Raw genomic sequence first — 15711 nt, 5'->3', positions numbered from 1 at the left:
TGTGCTTTCTCACTAAAGATTGTATCTCGAGGAGGCGGGGGAGGAGGATGGTGTGGAATGGAAAGTTAACCACAGCTCTCCATTGTAAGCAGGTGCCCTGTGTAGACAGCTGGAGTCTAAAGGAAAAAAAAAATCGGGGAAGATCATAGCAAAGTCCACAGCTATCACTACAAGAGAAATGCAACTGGTAATGTGTTCATTTGACTTCCAAAAATTACAAAATACAAAACATGATTTAATATTTAATGTACTCCATAACTTATAGGAAATTTCATTTCCACTTCTATGATTTCTAAGAAAGTATTCAGCATATTTTCCCATGTTCTCTAAAGTACTAATAAAATCTTTCTGAGTTAACATATTAATTTTAAGTGGTGAATCAAAAAAGGCCATTTATAGGAAATAAATCCTTCATTGGAGCATAAGAAAATAATCATGATTTTTCATACAAAGCTTTGCGAGAAGCACTGTGCGAACATTAATCAAATATCATGACATTCAAAGCCTATGATATCATGACAGCATGACAATAAAAGAGATAAAAGAAAGAAACTTATCTGCTTTGTGACGACTTGGGTGTCCAAGAAAAGAATCTTGGGTAATGGTGTCACCAGCCAGAAACCTCAGAGTCGTTTTAGATCCTCTCCGCGGGCTTCCTCTCAATGGCCCATCTAATTAATCACCAAATCTCATCTAATCAACCTAAAAATCTATCTCAAAATCGGCCCTAATTCAAACTGCTAGCATTTCTGACCTGGAATATTTCAACAGCCCGCTCAGTACTCTTTCTGCCTCAAACCTTACCAGCCCTATGACGACATCAACTCCCTTTCCCCTACTCTCCTGCCAATCCCCCACAACCCCGCCAACGTGACTTTTCTAAAACATTATCTGCTGTACTTACAGCATTAAAAGTCTCCCCCTCGGGGGCTTCCCCGGGCTTCCCCGGGCTTCCCCGGTGGCGCAGTGGTTAAGAATCCACCTGCCAATGCAGCGGACGCGGGTTTGAGCCCTGGTCCGGGAAGATCCCAGATCCCACATGCCGCGGAGCAATTCAGCTCCTGTGCACAACTACTGAGCCTGCGCTCTAGAGCCCACGTGCCACGAGTACTGAAGCCCACGTGCCTAGAGCCCGTGCTCCGCAACAAGAGAAACCACCGCAATGAGAAGCCCGCCCTTGCCGCTACGGAAGAGTAGCCCCCGCTCACCGCAACTAGAGGGAGCCCGCGCGCAGCAACGAAGACCCAGCACAGCCAAAAATAAAGAGATTAATTTTAAAAAGTCTCCTCCTAACTCCCCAAACACAGCTGATTCTTTTGTGTCTCATGAATCCCAGGAGTCAACGGGCTCAGTTACAACTTGATGTGGGCTTACATGGTAGAATGCCTATACGGCCACTTCTTCACCAAGAAAACTTCTAATCACACTTCAAGAGCTAGCACTCAAGTTACTACTTCCTTCAAGAAGCTTTCCTGAACATTTCAGACACCCTTAGTCATTCTCTCGGTTCCCACAGAATACTGAACAACCATCCATTATATTTCACTGTGATTTTTCTGCTTTTGTGTCCATATGCCCTGACTTAAGCTACTTAAGATCAGGCAACATGTCTTCATTATCTCAGTCTTCCAGATCCTAGCACAATGGGTGCTCAATAAAAGTTTGTTGAATGAATAAATAAGGTCAATCAATAAAAGAAGATATGAGATCTTATACGCATTCTCTTCTAATGGATCTTCCCAACAATGCACATGATAATATTTTCAGATTTAAATCATTCCAATTCATAATATCAGACTCAATGTGAACAACTCAGAATGTTACACTGTTGTTTATACGTTTGGCCTTGGGCCAGATGTTGCACTCAAATATCCAACAGAACTATTTTCTTTGAGATTTATTTTAGGTGGATTGTGGATTCAGACTTAACTCTCTGATGTGGGTCCTTTTTACCCATCAGTCTTGCCTGGGAAGGGATGTTAGATCTTCCCATCTCCCCAATGATCTGAAGGCCACATTTGTTCAAGTAAACAGAGTAGAGCTGCAGAGAGATAGTTTGGGTGTCTCAGTACAAAGGAGAGACCAAGTGGTGAGACTCCACTCAGGGTGAGCATCTTGATCTCCATTTCCAGCAGGTGCCTGGGAGGGCATTTCTGGATGTCCCTTGGGAAGCCGGCTTCCCCGATAAGTTTACATCAAGACCTGGATGAACAGGAGATGCTGAGAGGCAGAGGAAGGTCAAAGAACAGGTTTGCTCTAAAACCAGGGTCATCTCCTTAACCAGCTTCAGGGGTCATCAGTCCCATTGTAGTCTATGTGAATGGTGACCCCTGAAACTGCAAGATGGCAGCTACTTCTCCCATCACCAACCTATTTAATGAAATTGCAGCATAGTTGTAGCATTCTTCAATGGTACATACTTGAAGGAGTGAGCTATCACTGCTTATATCATAAAACGCACAGCCCTTGAAACTCCAACCAACTGCCAAGGCTTTACACAGTCCATTTCATTTTGACATCCTTTTTTCCATCAACCCACGGCATTTCAACTTGAATCTTCAGCTCAATCTCATCTCACCTATAAAACCTCAACAAAATAGATCCTTTCTCCTATCACTCTTTCATTCTATGTCACCTCAGAACCTAGTACTGCCCTGGAGGCTGGGCAAAAACTTCATGAAGTACCAAGAAAGCCATCATTCTCTAGCCTTCTCCTCCCAGAATTCCACTGCTTTCGCAGGTTCCCCCAGAGAGACACACGGACAACAGCACAGGCATACGTACACATGTGTACACAAACACCCCACACGCCGGCTATGAAGAGCCTATAGGGGTTTCCACAGACCATCAGCCCTTTCACCCCACTTAACCCAAAGTCACAGTCTATGCCAGAGGACATGCTATTCCTAGAATCTTAGAAATCCCTTCCACCCCACACCCAAGTCAAATACACACTTTAGTCCTCCCAGTCCATAAGGGATTCCAGAATCCTAATTGGGTTTAGACTAGGTTCTTCTCCCTCAATAAAATGATAGGACCAGAAACTAACACAACATTGTAAAGCAACTATACTCCAATTTAAAAAAAATGTCCCTACAGGGACTCACACACACACACAAAAAAAGATAGGACCAGGTTCCTTTTACTGGTTATCTCTGAGATCATCTCTTTGCATCTGTGATTCTGAGCCCAGACTGGGCACGCAGATGGTCCCCTGTCCTAGGAGCTTAGGCACTCCAATTCTAAGAAAACAAAAGAGAAAATGACCTTCACCCCATGAGTCACTAAGGAAAGAGAACCCTCTTGAGCAGAGATGTGATTTGTGGTGTGAAGACTATTTCTAATCCTGGGTACTAAGCCTTCTTATCTATCTGCCTGCAGGCCTGGAGGAGCCTCTCCCCCACCGGCCAGCTCTACCTTCACTACCAGCACCTTTCCTGATCCAGGATTCTGCTCTCTGCAGGTTGCAGAGCTGACCTTCCTCCCCTCTCTTCTCAAAGCCATCTTCCTATTGATGACAGGTAGAGCAAGCCGATGTTTTTTGCTGTCTGAAGCTTTGTCTAGATCTAGCCCAGGGGTCAGCACACTGTTTTGCAAGTCAAATGCAGCCAACAGCCTGTTTTGGTACGGCTCACAGACTGAGAATGGTTTCTACACTGTCAGATGGTTGAAAGAAATCAAAAGAATATTTTGTGAAACATGGAAATAGGGGATATTTGAGTTTTGGTATTCACATATAAAATTTTATTGGCATACAGCCATGCCCCTTCATTTACGTATTGTCTATGGCTGTTCCCATGCTACAGTGACAGAGTTGAGGATTTGCCAGACTGTGTGTCCCACAAAGCTGAAAATATTTACTTCATGGAAAAAATTGCCCACCTAAGCTCTAGTTCATAATCAAGTCAACTGCGTTAACAAATTCTTTTTTCTCTATTACTTAAATAGGAAGAAACTTTATAGCTACTATCTAAAGGATTTTTAAAAATCACTTCTCCACAACTGTATTTAACAGTTTATCCACAGTCAAATTGAAGAGCTTAAAGAGAAGTTGGCTCAGAACCTTTGCGGGCTAAACCTGAATTCAGTTCTGAGATGCAGAAGCCCACCTCCCTCTTGTGGACTGGCTTGGGTTTTTCATAATGAACACTACTGGCCTCCGTCCATTCCCAGTCTGGGATGTGTGAAGAAGTGACACTTCTCGTAGTGGGTTGACTCGTGTCCCCCAAAAACTCCTATCTACCTAGAACCTCAGAATGTAACTATTTGGAAATATGGTCTTTGCAGATGTAACTAGTTAAGGATCTAGAAATGAAATCATCTTGGATATAGAGTGAGCCCTAAATCCAATTACTGATGTCCTTATAAGAAGAGGAGAGGATACAGAGAGACATACAGAGGAGAAGGCCACGTGAAGACGAATGCAGAGAGTGGAGTGATGCGTCTACAAGCCAAGTAATGTCTGGGGCCACAAGAAGCTAGAAGAGGCCAGGAAGGATCCTGTTCTAGAGCCTTTGGAGGGAGCTCAACCCTGCCAATACCTCTTTGGATTTCTAGCCTCCATAACTGTGAGAGAATAAATTTCTGGTGTTTTAAGCCACCCAGTTTATGATACTTTGTTATGGCCATCTATGGAAAACTAATATACCTCCCATTTCCAGACCCTGGTAAATTTTTCAAAGAACTTTCACAGCTAGTTAGTCCACGGATTCTCACAGTGATTTTCTGAGTAGGCAGTCCATGGATTCCCTGCATTCTTTTGCTAAGGTACAGGGAGGCTCACCCATTCAGCATCTACGGATAAAAGCCAGGGATCCTTCCTGCTCCTTGCTAAGTACTCTTGAAATTTGATGATCTGTAAGTTTTTTTCTATTACTATACGTGGGGGCCTCAAACATTTGAGAGACATCTTACTCCTTCTATAACAATTATTTACATGCAAACTTTTAATTGACCCCTCATTCACACCTAAGGTTTATCTAAAGGATGGTTGTGTTTCAGCCACAGAAATCCAGATTTTAGCTCTGTTGTCTGAGCATTCTGCTAAAGTCATCCTACCAAATAGACAAAAACTCAGAAACTTCATGAACCAAGAAGAGGTCCTCTAACAAGTTGTGTCATATGTTACTCATTTAGGAATATTGCAAAAACACTACTTCTCACCATATTTGTAAATGAAAAACACATGAGTGTAACCTGTAATACCATAGGAAAAATTGCTCTTTTGGTAGGTTTGGCCCCTGACTTTTGAAATATGAACCCATCAGGAGAATTTCAACTTACGCTGGATTCAGCTCATTATTCTCTTGCCCCTTACATGCCAGTAGAGAAACTAATTTTAGAAAACTGAATTTCCATGGCATCATGGAAATGGCACTGATGACCTGGGTTCTAGTCCCAGCATTGCCATTTGCTGGCTGTGTGACTTTAGGCAAGTAACCCTTGGTCTCTCCCAGACTACATTTCTGCATCTGTGGAAAGAGAATGATAATAATCCCAGGCCCCGTGAGAATCAAATCAAAATAAGATGGCTGGGGATTCGGGGGAAATGGGGAGATATTGGTCAAGGGGTACAAAGTTTCAGTTATGCAGGATGAATAAGTTCTGGGGGCCTAATATACAGCATGGTGGCTATAGTTAATAATACTATACTATACACTTGAAATTTGCTAAGAGGGTAGACTTTGTGTTCTCACCACATACACAATCATTAGCATGATTGTGGAGGTTATTTCCCAATGTTTATGTATATCAAAACATCAAGGTGTACAACATCAAGCTGTACACCTTGAACATACACAATTGTTATTTGTCAATTACACCTCAAAGCTTGAAAAAAATAAGATAATGTATATGAAAGCAATTGTAAACCATAAGTATAAAGGTAATAGGTTTTTGTTACTGTCACCTATATTATAAACTCTATTCGGTAACCAAAGCACAGCACTTTTTAAAAAGATAGTCAATTAAAGATCGCTTGCTTTCACGTCAATTAAAAAAAATACTTAAGAGACTTACAACAGCCATAAAGAGTTTTATAACTCCTTTCTAAAGCCCTTCACATTCACTATTTGGCTTGAATCAATATGGTTATCTATCTGTCAATTTTCCTTATTCTTTAGCACAGAATGTGAACAGTCTGTTTTTTATGACTGGCTCAGAATGTACTAAGCTAATCGATATATCCAGTGATAACAGGATGATTTGGAACACACGTAACAAAAGCTTATCGCTTTACTGCATACTGAATCTGTCAAAATATTTTCCTAGAAGTAATGTGAAAATAGAAGTTCTCCATCTTTCATTATGTTAGTGGGTGGTGACAAAAGGATTAGGAGGCCATTTCCTGAGTTCACAGCTTGGTGTTTTTCAGTGAAATGCAGCCTATAGCTGTTTATCTTTCTTTAAAAAATGAGTTGAAATATAATAATACTCCACGCTGAATTGGTATCCAATCCCAAAAGAAGATCCAATTCTAGTTTGCCCATATTGGCCGAGTCTTCAAAATTCCCCAACTGTTCTGAAGGTTGGGACCAAGAGGTGGGCAGACAAGGCTCACACACTCCAGGCTGTCGAGGCCCACACTCTTGGAGGGAGGCAACAGCTGAAGGATCTTTACAAACAAGGTAGGTTTGGGCTTAACCACAAAGGAGAAGCATGCCCTCAGAGATTTACGGCTGGAAGAAACCTCACTGATGAGCTAATCTAAATTCCCCATCTAACGAGAGGCCTAGAGAGGTAAAATCACTCTCTCAAGTTCACGGAGCAAGTCCAGGCCAGAAGTGAAACCCACATCTCAGTAGACCTTGTTCAAACTGTACTTTGTAATATACCACACATCCCCTCACAAAGAATTACTAAAGTGATGAATAAATAGCAATGTTTTAAAATGTATCATTATTAATGATGATTTTAATTGGCATAGTGTAAAAATTGAAGGTTTTCTTTCAGAATAAGAATCAATCTATCTTTCCAACCAGAAAAAAAAAAGTGTTAAAAGTGACAAGGGATTTAAAAGCACAGAGCACCAAGACTGTTGCACTGAAACCAAACAGTCTAATTAATTTTTAAAATGGAGTGTTGAAATAGCTGACATGGTTCCAGGATGCTGATGGCTGAATCACTTACATGCAGCCTTAGAAAAGAGATATATATGCTAGAGAAGAGGACTTGAGGAGATGAGAGAGGGAAAAAGAAAAGACCCAGGCATTTGCACAATCTTTACTAGGCCGAAGTTGAGCTCTCTTCCCGAGTTTGACTAGAGAAAATGGAGGGAGAGGGGCTAAGGAAGGACAGGGGAGGAGAGCATCGTTTGCAACAACCATCCCATCATTCATATCCGTTCCGTTCAACTTTTCGAAGAGGCTCCTAATTTCGAGGCAACTGGAACCTTAGATAGTCTTAGGTCACAGCCAAGAGCACCTTGGAAAGCAAATGACCCTTTATGGTGATGACACTCCACACATTCGTACTGTACTTATGAAAGCTTATTGGTATGAAAGCTTATTGGATGGAAACGCTGAATACATGATGTGAATGATGGGATTTGGCTTTAGCTTATTTTAGTGGCTAGCTTTGTCAACCAGCTGAAAAGTTATTGCTCACATTTGTGACTGTGCCTGCCTTGTTTTATACCCTGTGCAGGGAACACTGTGGGTGTAATTAGCTTTATTTATTATACGTGGATAGGAAGCTCGGGTCCCTTGTGTGAGAACTGTAGAGAACGGTGGGAACTTAACATTCGTGAGCTGGATGCACCCGGGCAGCTACACAGAAACCATAGAGGCAGATTTTTTTTATCCTAATGAAAAAATAAGCAAAAACATCTGTAATGAAATCATGTATAAAGCTACATTTATTAACAAATTCGTTTCCTAATGAAACACCATCTGCAAGCAACCCTCAGTTTCCACTTGATATAAATAGGTCTTTTACTGTTTTCAGATGCAGTTCACAGAAATGTCTTCTAAGTGCAACTGCAGAACACATCAGTCTTTTGTTTGTTTGTTTGTTTGTTTCCTGGAAAAATAGTGAATTAAGCTTTTAAACAAATCATTTGTTTAAAAAGCGTGCTCCCATTGAAAAGCTGACCTTTGGCAATAAAGCTGGATTTTATTAGTATCCTTTTTAGTTAGTATTTATTAGTAGCCTTATTATCGGTACAGAAATTGTAAGAAGCAAGGAAAGTTTCAAGGATGGGAAGTAATTAAAATGTCTCCCCTACGTGCACAAGTGTAGGCACAGAAACAAATATGGGGGCCCACACACATGCACATTTCATTCCAATAATAAATAGTTTATGATCTCTCAACTCACTAATACCTTCATATCTGCTTATTCGTGTATCTTAGAATGTGTCTTTTTCCTGGTCATTCAACCCCCCACTCCGCCCAAATGCACTTCATGAACACACATCAGTCTCCTGTCACTTGAGTCAGGGAAAGAGCTGGGAAAACTCAAAGAAATCCTATGACTGCTCTATGGACGAGCCTTTTCAGTAATAACTCAAAATAATGCTACCACTCATTGTAGATGGTTACTTTGACCAGGGACCCAGAACCCCAGGCCTGGAACTCTTGGCGCCAGGGACTGGGGCTGAATTCTAATGCTAAGTGCTTTTGAAAAGTACATCAAGATTTAATAGGGTGAATTTCCAGACGCCTCAGAGTTTCAGCCACATCAATTCCATTAGGTTCAAAGTTCCATAAGGCCCCACCCTGTCTATATTTCTGCTCACATTGTAATCTATACCCTTCTAAGTTCTCTCTTAGGCTGGCTAACTTCTCATTCCCTTTCCACTTATTTTTGGTTTTCACATTGCCCTTGAAACCTGTATATTCTCCTGACCTTAGGGCCCTAAGCTTCTCTCTACCCCTCTCTCAAATCCTTCCTTGAGACCTATAGTTTAAAATAAGTACTTTCTTCACTGATCTCTTATCATGACTTCATTGCACCTGACCCATTTTTCAGACAAGGCTCTACCAAAGTCTATTTGTACCATCACTAAAGGCTGCGTACACATAGCCTGCTCCTTGGAGCATCATAACCAGAGCTGATGACAGCTCAGACTCTCTTTGGAAATGTACCTCTCATTGCTGTGCCCGAGCACTGAGTGAAAGCATGGAGTCGTTTCTGAATCTGGGTCAGCCATGTTGAGAATGTATAAGAGAGAGGATTACAGTGAAGTGGATCTCAGTGGGTCTGTGACCTGTCACTCTGCCAATGAGGTGTTCATACAGGAAAACAGCCTTCTTGATGGGCCAATGCTATTTCCAGACCAGTCCTGAGTTAACAGCACTGCTGTGTAAAGAAAGAAGAGCAGAAGAGACCAGAGCAAGAGAAGGGGCAAGAATGATGTCCCACCTCCCACTAGGCTCCCCCTCTTTCAAAGTAGGTTGCTTTCTGGTTTTTAAGTATCACACTCCTGTATTAAGTCATCAGGTGGAAATTAGGATTAGGATTTCCAAATGACCATGCAGGACAAGAATAGAGTAAGACACAGGCAGACAGAGTACAATTAAGGAACTATAACTGAGGATGGATCTTCTTGCAATTGTTTACCTTTGTTCGTGTTACTTGATTAACATTATAGCTTAGAATATGTAGTCAAGTAACCATTTTTGAAGTTCATTCATTCAACAAACATTTATTGAGTATCTACTATGTGCCAGGCGATTGCTAGGCACTTGGGATACAGAGAAGAACGAGACAGTCCTTGCTCTCAGGGAGCTCACAGTCTAATAGAGGAGACAGACACATAAACGAGTAACTACCATACAATGACGTCAGTGCCAGCCAAGGTGTATATAAGGCGCTCAGCAAGCCCAGAGAAAGGACTTTGTCATTAAGCCTCGTGGAATCAGGGAAGCTTTCATGGAGAAAAGTGACAACCGAGTACACTTGAAGGAGAAACAGGACTTCACCAGGAAGACAAGGGAGGGTAGGGAGAGACATTCTAGGCTGAGGAGACAGCAGGCACAAAAGCAAGGAAGCGTGACAAGGCAGGACATGATGGGGAACCACAGGTAGCTCTGCGTAGCTGGATCTCATCTGCCTGTGAAGAAGTCGTGAAGTATGAGGTCGGGAAGGGAGTATGAAATCAGAGAGTGAAGAGCTTTGTATGTGGGACTAAGAAATTTGGACTGTTTCCTGGAAGCAATGAGAAGGCATTGAAGAATCCAAAGCAGAGAGTGACATGGTCAGATCTGCCCACTGGATCAGCCTGGATGGAAGATGGTTTGAAAGAGAGGTGAGCCTAGAGGGAGGGACACCAGACAGGAGGCGGCCCAGGCAAGAGATGCTCACGGGTGCTTCGAAGGCGGTGAGGGTGAAGAGGTGACAGACTGGAGAGATACTTGGGAGGAAGCTTGCCAAGACCCGATGAATGATGATGATACAAACAGCAAAACCGCCTGAGAAATGAAACAATACTCGAAACATGCATTCAGAAAATCCAAACCAAGGGCCCCCGTCCTCCCTTCCTTTGTGTTCCCATCGTCCTCTGAAATCAGCGCATCTGTTGAGTGTGAATGAAAGAAGAAGAGCCAGAGGGCACATATGGTCAGACTTCTCTAATTCAGACACCACTAACATGGACTCTGAAATAGTTCAGACAGACTGTCTGTGAGTCCTATTGAGTAAGAATTTCAACCTACGTTCTTCCTCCATGTCTTTTCAAGCTTTTAGTCACCAGTAAAAGCAGTTGTTTCTTCTGCAATCAAGCGCTGGAGGTGCAGTAGACAGCCGCTGACATGGTGGCATCTGAGAGGCACCCAATATATGCCCCCCACCCAGGGGCCACAAGGCCTGAGATCCAATCATTAGCAATTCATTCCTTTGGGAGAGGCTTTGGTCCCTGGGAATTCTCTTTTATAAGGCAATGCTTCCTGAGATAGTTAAAACATTTAGTCATTCTAAACCCAGTGGGATTTTGGTTGAGCATAATGCTTTTGGCTTTGACAGATGGGATCAAGGTAGTACAAGAGGGTTAGGTAGGCATCTGTAGAAGAAGGTGATGCAGAAGGGAAGACTGAGGGATATGGAAGGGAATGTTACGATCTTGCCAAGGAACAGCCCTGCAAGCGCTCAAGAAACTACGATTCTTAAAGAATGCCTTCCACTTCCGGTTACAGCAAATCACACTGTACATCCTTTTACCTTAAGGAACTTCTGTGTTTTATGTTTATGATACGCTATCAGTTAATGAAGGCCTAGGATGACTCACAGTCTTTTCATGTACCTCATCCTGCTTAGGACCAATGAAAATCTCCAATGTGATTGATTTGTACAGAATATTACTACAAATGCATTCTCTGAAACTATTTTATAACTCCAACTTTTCATTCACTCAGACTGAACTTGTCTTTTGTCATTCCAAATTATGGAGATTTAACTGTATCTGCAGAGTGTTAATCAGTCAAGTCACAAGTGACAGAAGATCAAGACTCAGACTCTGACCTTGAAGAGTCTCATCTACAGCTCAAGAAGGTAAGTAAGAGCTGCTTGGGAATACCTGATTATAGAGATTAGAGCAGTGAACTTAAAAAAAAAAAGAAACAAAACAAAACTTTAAAAATTACTTACTTCACTTGTTTGGAGAATCGTGAACTTTGGCAGTTTAGTCTTTGAACTGGGTGCACTGGGTTTGCCATCCAAGAGTGATCCAAATGACAGATTCCCAAAGCTGTTCTCGAATTCAATTGAAGGTTTCAGCGTGGGAGAGATGTCCGGGGCTTGGTCCTGACCATCCATGGGTCTGACATATGCGGTTGGTTTTTGCTGCCCCATGCTTGTTTTGCAGTAAACCCCTGGTGGGAAGTTTTGAACAACAAGGCCACTGCTGGGAGCTAATAAAGAGGAGGCAACTAGGGGAGACCCAGGTACCTGCAGTGTAAATTCAGATTCTTCTGGTGAGTTGGACTGAAATATTTCTTTGAAAGTATCCCCTCCACTGGACTTGAGATTATTGTCTTCCTTTGCAGATGGGTTTGACTCTTCAACTGCTCCAACTTGAGGCTGTTCAGCTGGGTAGACAAAGAAGTCTTCCAGTCTGGCAGGGGGCTGGTCCTGTGTTGATGGCTGCATCTTGTTGGGCTGACTACCAGCCTGGCTGGCCGGTACCATGCTAGTGTTCTGACTATCTCGTGGCCAGTCAGGTTTTGACTTCCGGTTGCTGTGTATTAGAGTTGAATTCAGTATCACAACAGAAGGTGGAGGCATTGGTGCCGAGGAGTGAGTGCTATCCTGATGAGATTGGATCATTCGGTTCTTTTGTTCTGGAAAAAAGCTTGGTTCAGTTTTGTTGATGGGAGTCTGGGGCACGGAACTCTTTGGGATTCCCACTAGATGATTTTGATTAGAATGGTTAGTTAGCAAATCCTTCATTTCGTCATAGTTTCCCAGCGTGTTCTGGACTCGGTTGGCAAGTGCATCACCTTTGTTTGTCTAAAATAACAAAAAGATGGGGGTGGGAGGAGAGAGAATGAATAGGTTTGTGTTTCCTAATGTTAATGTTTCATACAGATGTCCTAAGTAGACTAGCATATAGGGTTCTTTAAAATTCTATGCTGCCATATAATTTCATACATTTCATGTGCCATGTAAGAGAAAAAAAATCAATAACACTATTGAAAGAGCCTCTTGGAATGAGCTGTGTGATGAACGTCTGTATACTCCCTGGCCTGTTCTTAAACACGCTCATTGGGAGAAAGTTTTAAATTACGTTGCTTACGAATTTTATTAGTAAAATAACTTTTTTTAGGTCCGGTGAGTTGAACTGTACATTCTACACTGTGATAAACAACTTCCGCTTACTGATCATTGGAATTATAATAGAATGTTCGACTTATATTTGTTCTTGACATGTCAGCCCTTTGTGCTATATTATACCATGAAAAAGCCTTAGCCCGTTGGATAAGGAAGTCAGTTACACTGTGCTGTCATGACTACATTCAGTTTAGAAAAGGCAATGGGCTTAAACAACATTGAATTGAGCTAACTTATGACTAAAGTGAATCCAATTCCTTTTAATCAAAGACTGCATAAATTACTGGTGTCTGCCTACATATTCTGGGGGCAACTGTGTTTACATATTGATGATTCATACTCGTTTACTTTGAAATGGTGCAAACTGTTCATCAACAGTGACTCAAGCTCTCCTCTGTCTTTTCAAGGGTTTAGAAAAATGTATTCAAGAATTTAAACTGTTGGTTAAGTGAATCAAAACAAAGTCCGATTTTCAAAGTTGGCAACTACATCATTCTATGGAGAATCAACACAAGGACTTTTAGTATTCTCTTTATTCCAAAGGTGTTATCAAAACCAGCTGCTGAATTCAGAAGGGCAAAGGGCTGCTTTGTGTCTAGGCTGCGCTATCCTGGCCCAAGATGTTGCAATGAAAGAAGGCTACCAGCATCCATGGAGCCATCTGGCAGCAGAGCCAGCACCTGGGGAAGACAGCCACCCTGTGTAGCCTCCATGTCCCACGAGTCATAGGCAAGCTCTCCATGCACAGGAGGGGGTGACCACCTCCCCACTGGTACAACCTCCACTGAAGACAGATGTTTAACATCTAAGGTTGCTCACACGCCCTTAACACCTGGTGTGGAGCCCAGGCTCCTGGGATACACAGGGTGTGTGCCTATTCAAGCCTGGCATCTCAGGCTAAACCTAGGATGTATGGCTGCGTGCTGCTCTCTGTATGTCAAGATGGGAGAGTGTGTGGATGAATGGAGGGTGAAGTGCTGGAAATGGATGAAATCACCCAGGGAAAGGAAATGAAGGATGAGAAGATCAGGCTCAGGAGAGAGCCCTGTGGAACATCAACCTTTAAGGGACTAGGAGAAGAGGAGGACCCAGCAAAGGATACAGAGAAGGAGCAACCAGAGGGAATCGAGCTGGGAACCTTGGCCTTGTCATTACCATAATCCCCACATACTGTGTATAGCATTCAACTCGGGTCACGGGGCAAATCATATTCAAAGGCTAAGGAAAAGCATGCTAATGATATGCTAAGAGGGCTCCATGGGGGATGGGGAGTTTTAGAAATCAAATAAATATATGTCAGTTTTAGTTTTCTTATCCTCAGGAACATCTTATATTGCATCACATGCAACCTTGGTGCTGAAGGAGTGATTAAACAATTACAGTTCCATATAATCCTCAGCTGAATAATCACTCCATTTTCAGAGGTACATTTGAAAGGCATAATTGAATAGGTAGAGAAGGGTAGAAATCACTTTTATTCCCTGAAAGTCCCTAGGTTTGTCAGTTTTCATGGCAGAAATTACTTTTCAGCTAAGGCAAGAATAAACTCTTTGTATAAAGCAGTCTCCTTCAACGGAGGTGCCCAAGGAACCGTTTGGGCAGCAGCCAAAACCGGCCTCTCCTCAATCCCTAAACTAAAAAACAAAGAGATTTCATTGTGGTCAGGGCCCAGTAGAATTTGATGCAAGTTGTAAATACTTGCAGGGTTGTTCTGGTCCCTCAAATAGTTTACCTCTTGGACCACATGATGGCCTGATAAAAACTAATACCTGCTATCTTCAGGATCTGACCCAACAAGGGGAAACAACACCATTTCATTTCCTATTTTTAAATGCCTCCATTTATATTGTCTCCTTTAATGAATTAAGACATGCTTCCTTCCATTAGACAAAGAGAATTCTATAACCTTTCCCTTTTTGCCTTAGCTACCAGGAAGCTCAAAGTTATTGACCTTTCATTGACAGTTCATTGATCTTTACCGAAAATTCTTTGAACTTTCATTGAAAGACAGTTCTAGAGAATCAGAAATTTGCCCCCAGATGTCACAGAGAACACCACAATACCTCAAAGTTCTGAGAAGTCATTCACTCTCTCTGGGCCAACATCATCAGGACCCAAGAACCTCAAGGCACATTTGTTTTCAAGCAAGCTAGTCACATCCCTGTTCATATTTCAGCAGTAAATAAAAGGGACATGTTCATCTTATCTTCAGTGGAGAGACCCTGCTTAGGTTTTAACATCTCTTCATTTCGGTTTACTGTTTTAATGATCTAGGTTTCTGATGCATGCTTAGAATTTTTTTCCACCTCTAGGTTTTAAAATATGCTTGAAATTAGGAGAATTTCTAAGCTGGCCAATGTCTAAAACTGTTGTCTACATGACTAAAATTAGACGAAAATTGAAAGCTCTCCAAATAAGTCTAGAAAATCCACCTCCTACTACATAGGGTCTACTACAATTATGATTTCTTTTCCAGCACAAAACTATGAGCTTTTCTTCAAGGTCAGAGACTACCTTTTATTCATCTTCATGTCCTCAACACTTAGTGCCATGTCTGATGCATCCCAGGTACTCAGCAAATTGTTGCTGAATTGAACAGAATCAAATTATAATTCATACCCTGTCTATATCAATAAAGGATTTGCTGTGGCTTGGAGTAAAGGGTACATAACCAGAAAAGCAAAGGTTAAGCTAACTTGGTTACTGTGACTGAACGTCAAATTGAACTTTGAGCTTCTTGGTAGCTAAAGGCCAAAAGAAAAAGCTCATAGCTTACAGAATTCTCTTGTCTGATGGCAGGAAGCACATCCTAATTCATTAGATGAGATAAACGTTTGCCGGATACTGAAATGTGAAAAGGAATTCTTCTCATTGGTTAGGTTACCAGGTTACGAGAACCTCTGAACAGTAAAACAAGTCGTTTTTTCAGCACCAATTTTACAGAAG

General features: G+C 41.9%; 1 protein-coding gene across 3 annotated transcripts in view; it reads right to left on the bottom strand.

The window, feature by feature from the left end:
• Positions 1-15711, bottom strand: part of AFF2 (ALF transcription elongation factor 2) — a gene marked incomplete at both ends in the record, with an annotated part of 497311 nt that overhangs the window by 316068 nt on the left and 165532 nt on the right. For all 3 annotated transcript variants that reach the window (XM_079727720.1, XM_079727719.1, XM_079727721.1), the window contains one exon: positions 11584-12444. In XM_079727720.1, the coding sequence (XP_079583846.1) occupies positions 11584-12444 (861 nt within the window). The remainder of the gene's footprint in view (positions 1-11583; positions 12445-15711) is intronic.

This window comes from Hyperoodon ampullatus (genome assembly GCF_949752795.1).
Source record: "Hyperoodon ampullatus genome assembly, chromosome: X".
In the NCBI taxonomy this organism is placed as follows: domain Eukaryota; kingdom Metazoa; phylum Chordata; class Mammalia; order Artiodactyla; family Ziphiidae; genus Hyperoodon; species Hyperoodon ampullatus.
The sequence above is the reverse complement of the archived record's forward strand: the minus strand, read 5'-3'. Positions and strand labels throughout refer to the sequence as shown.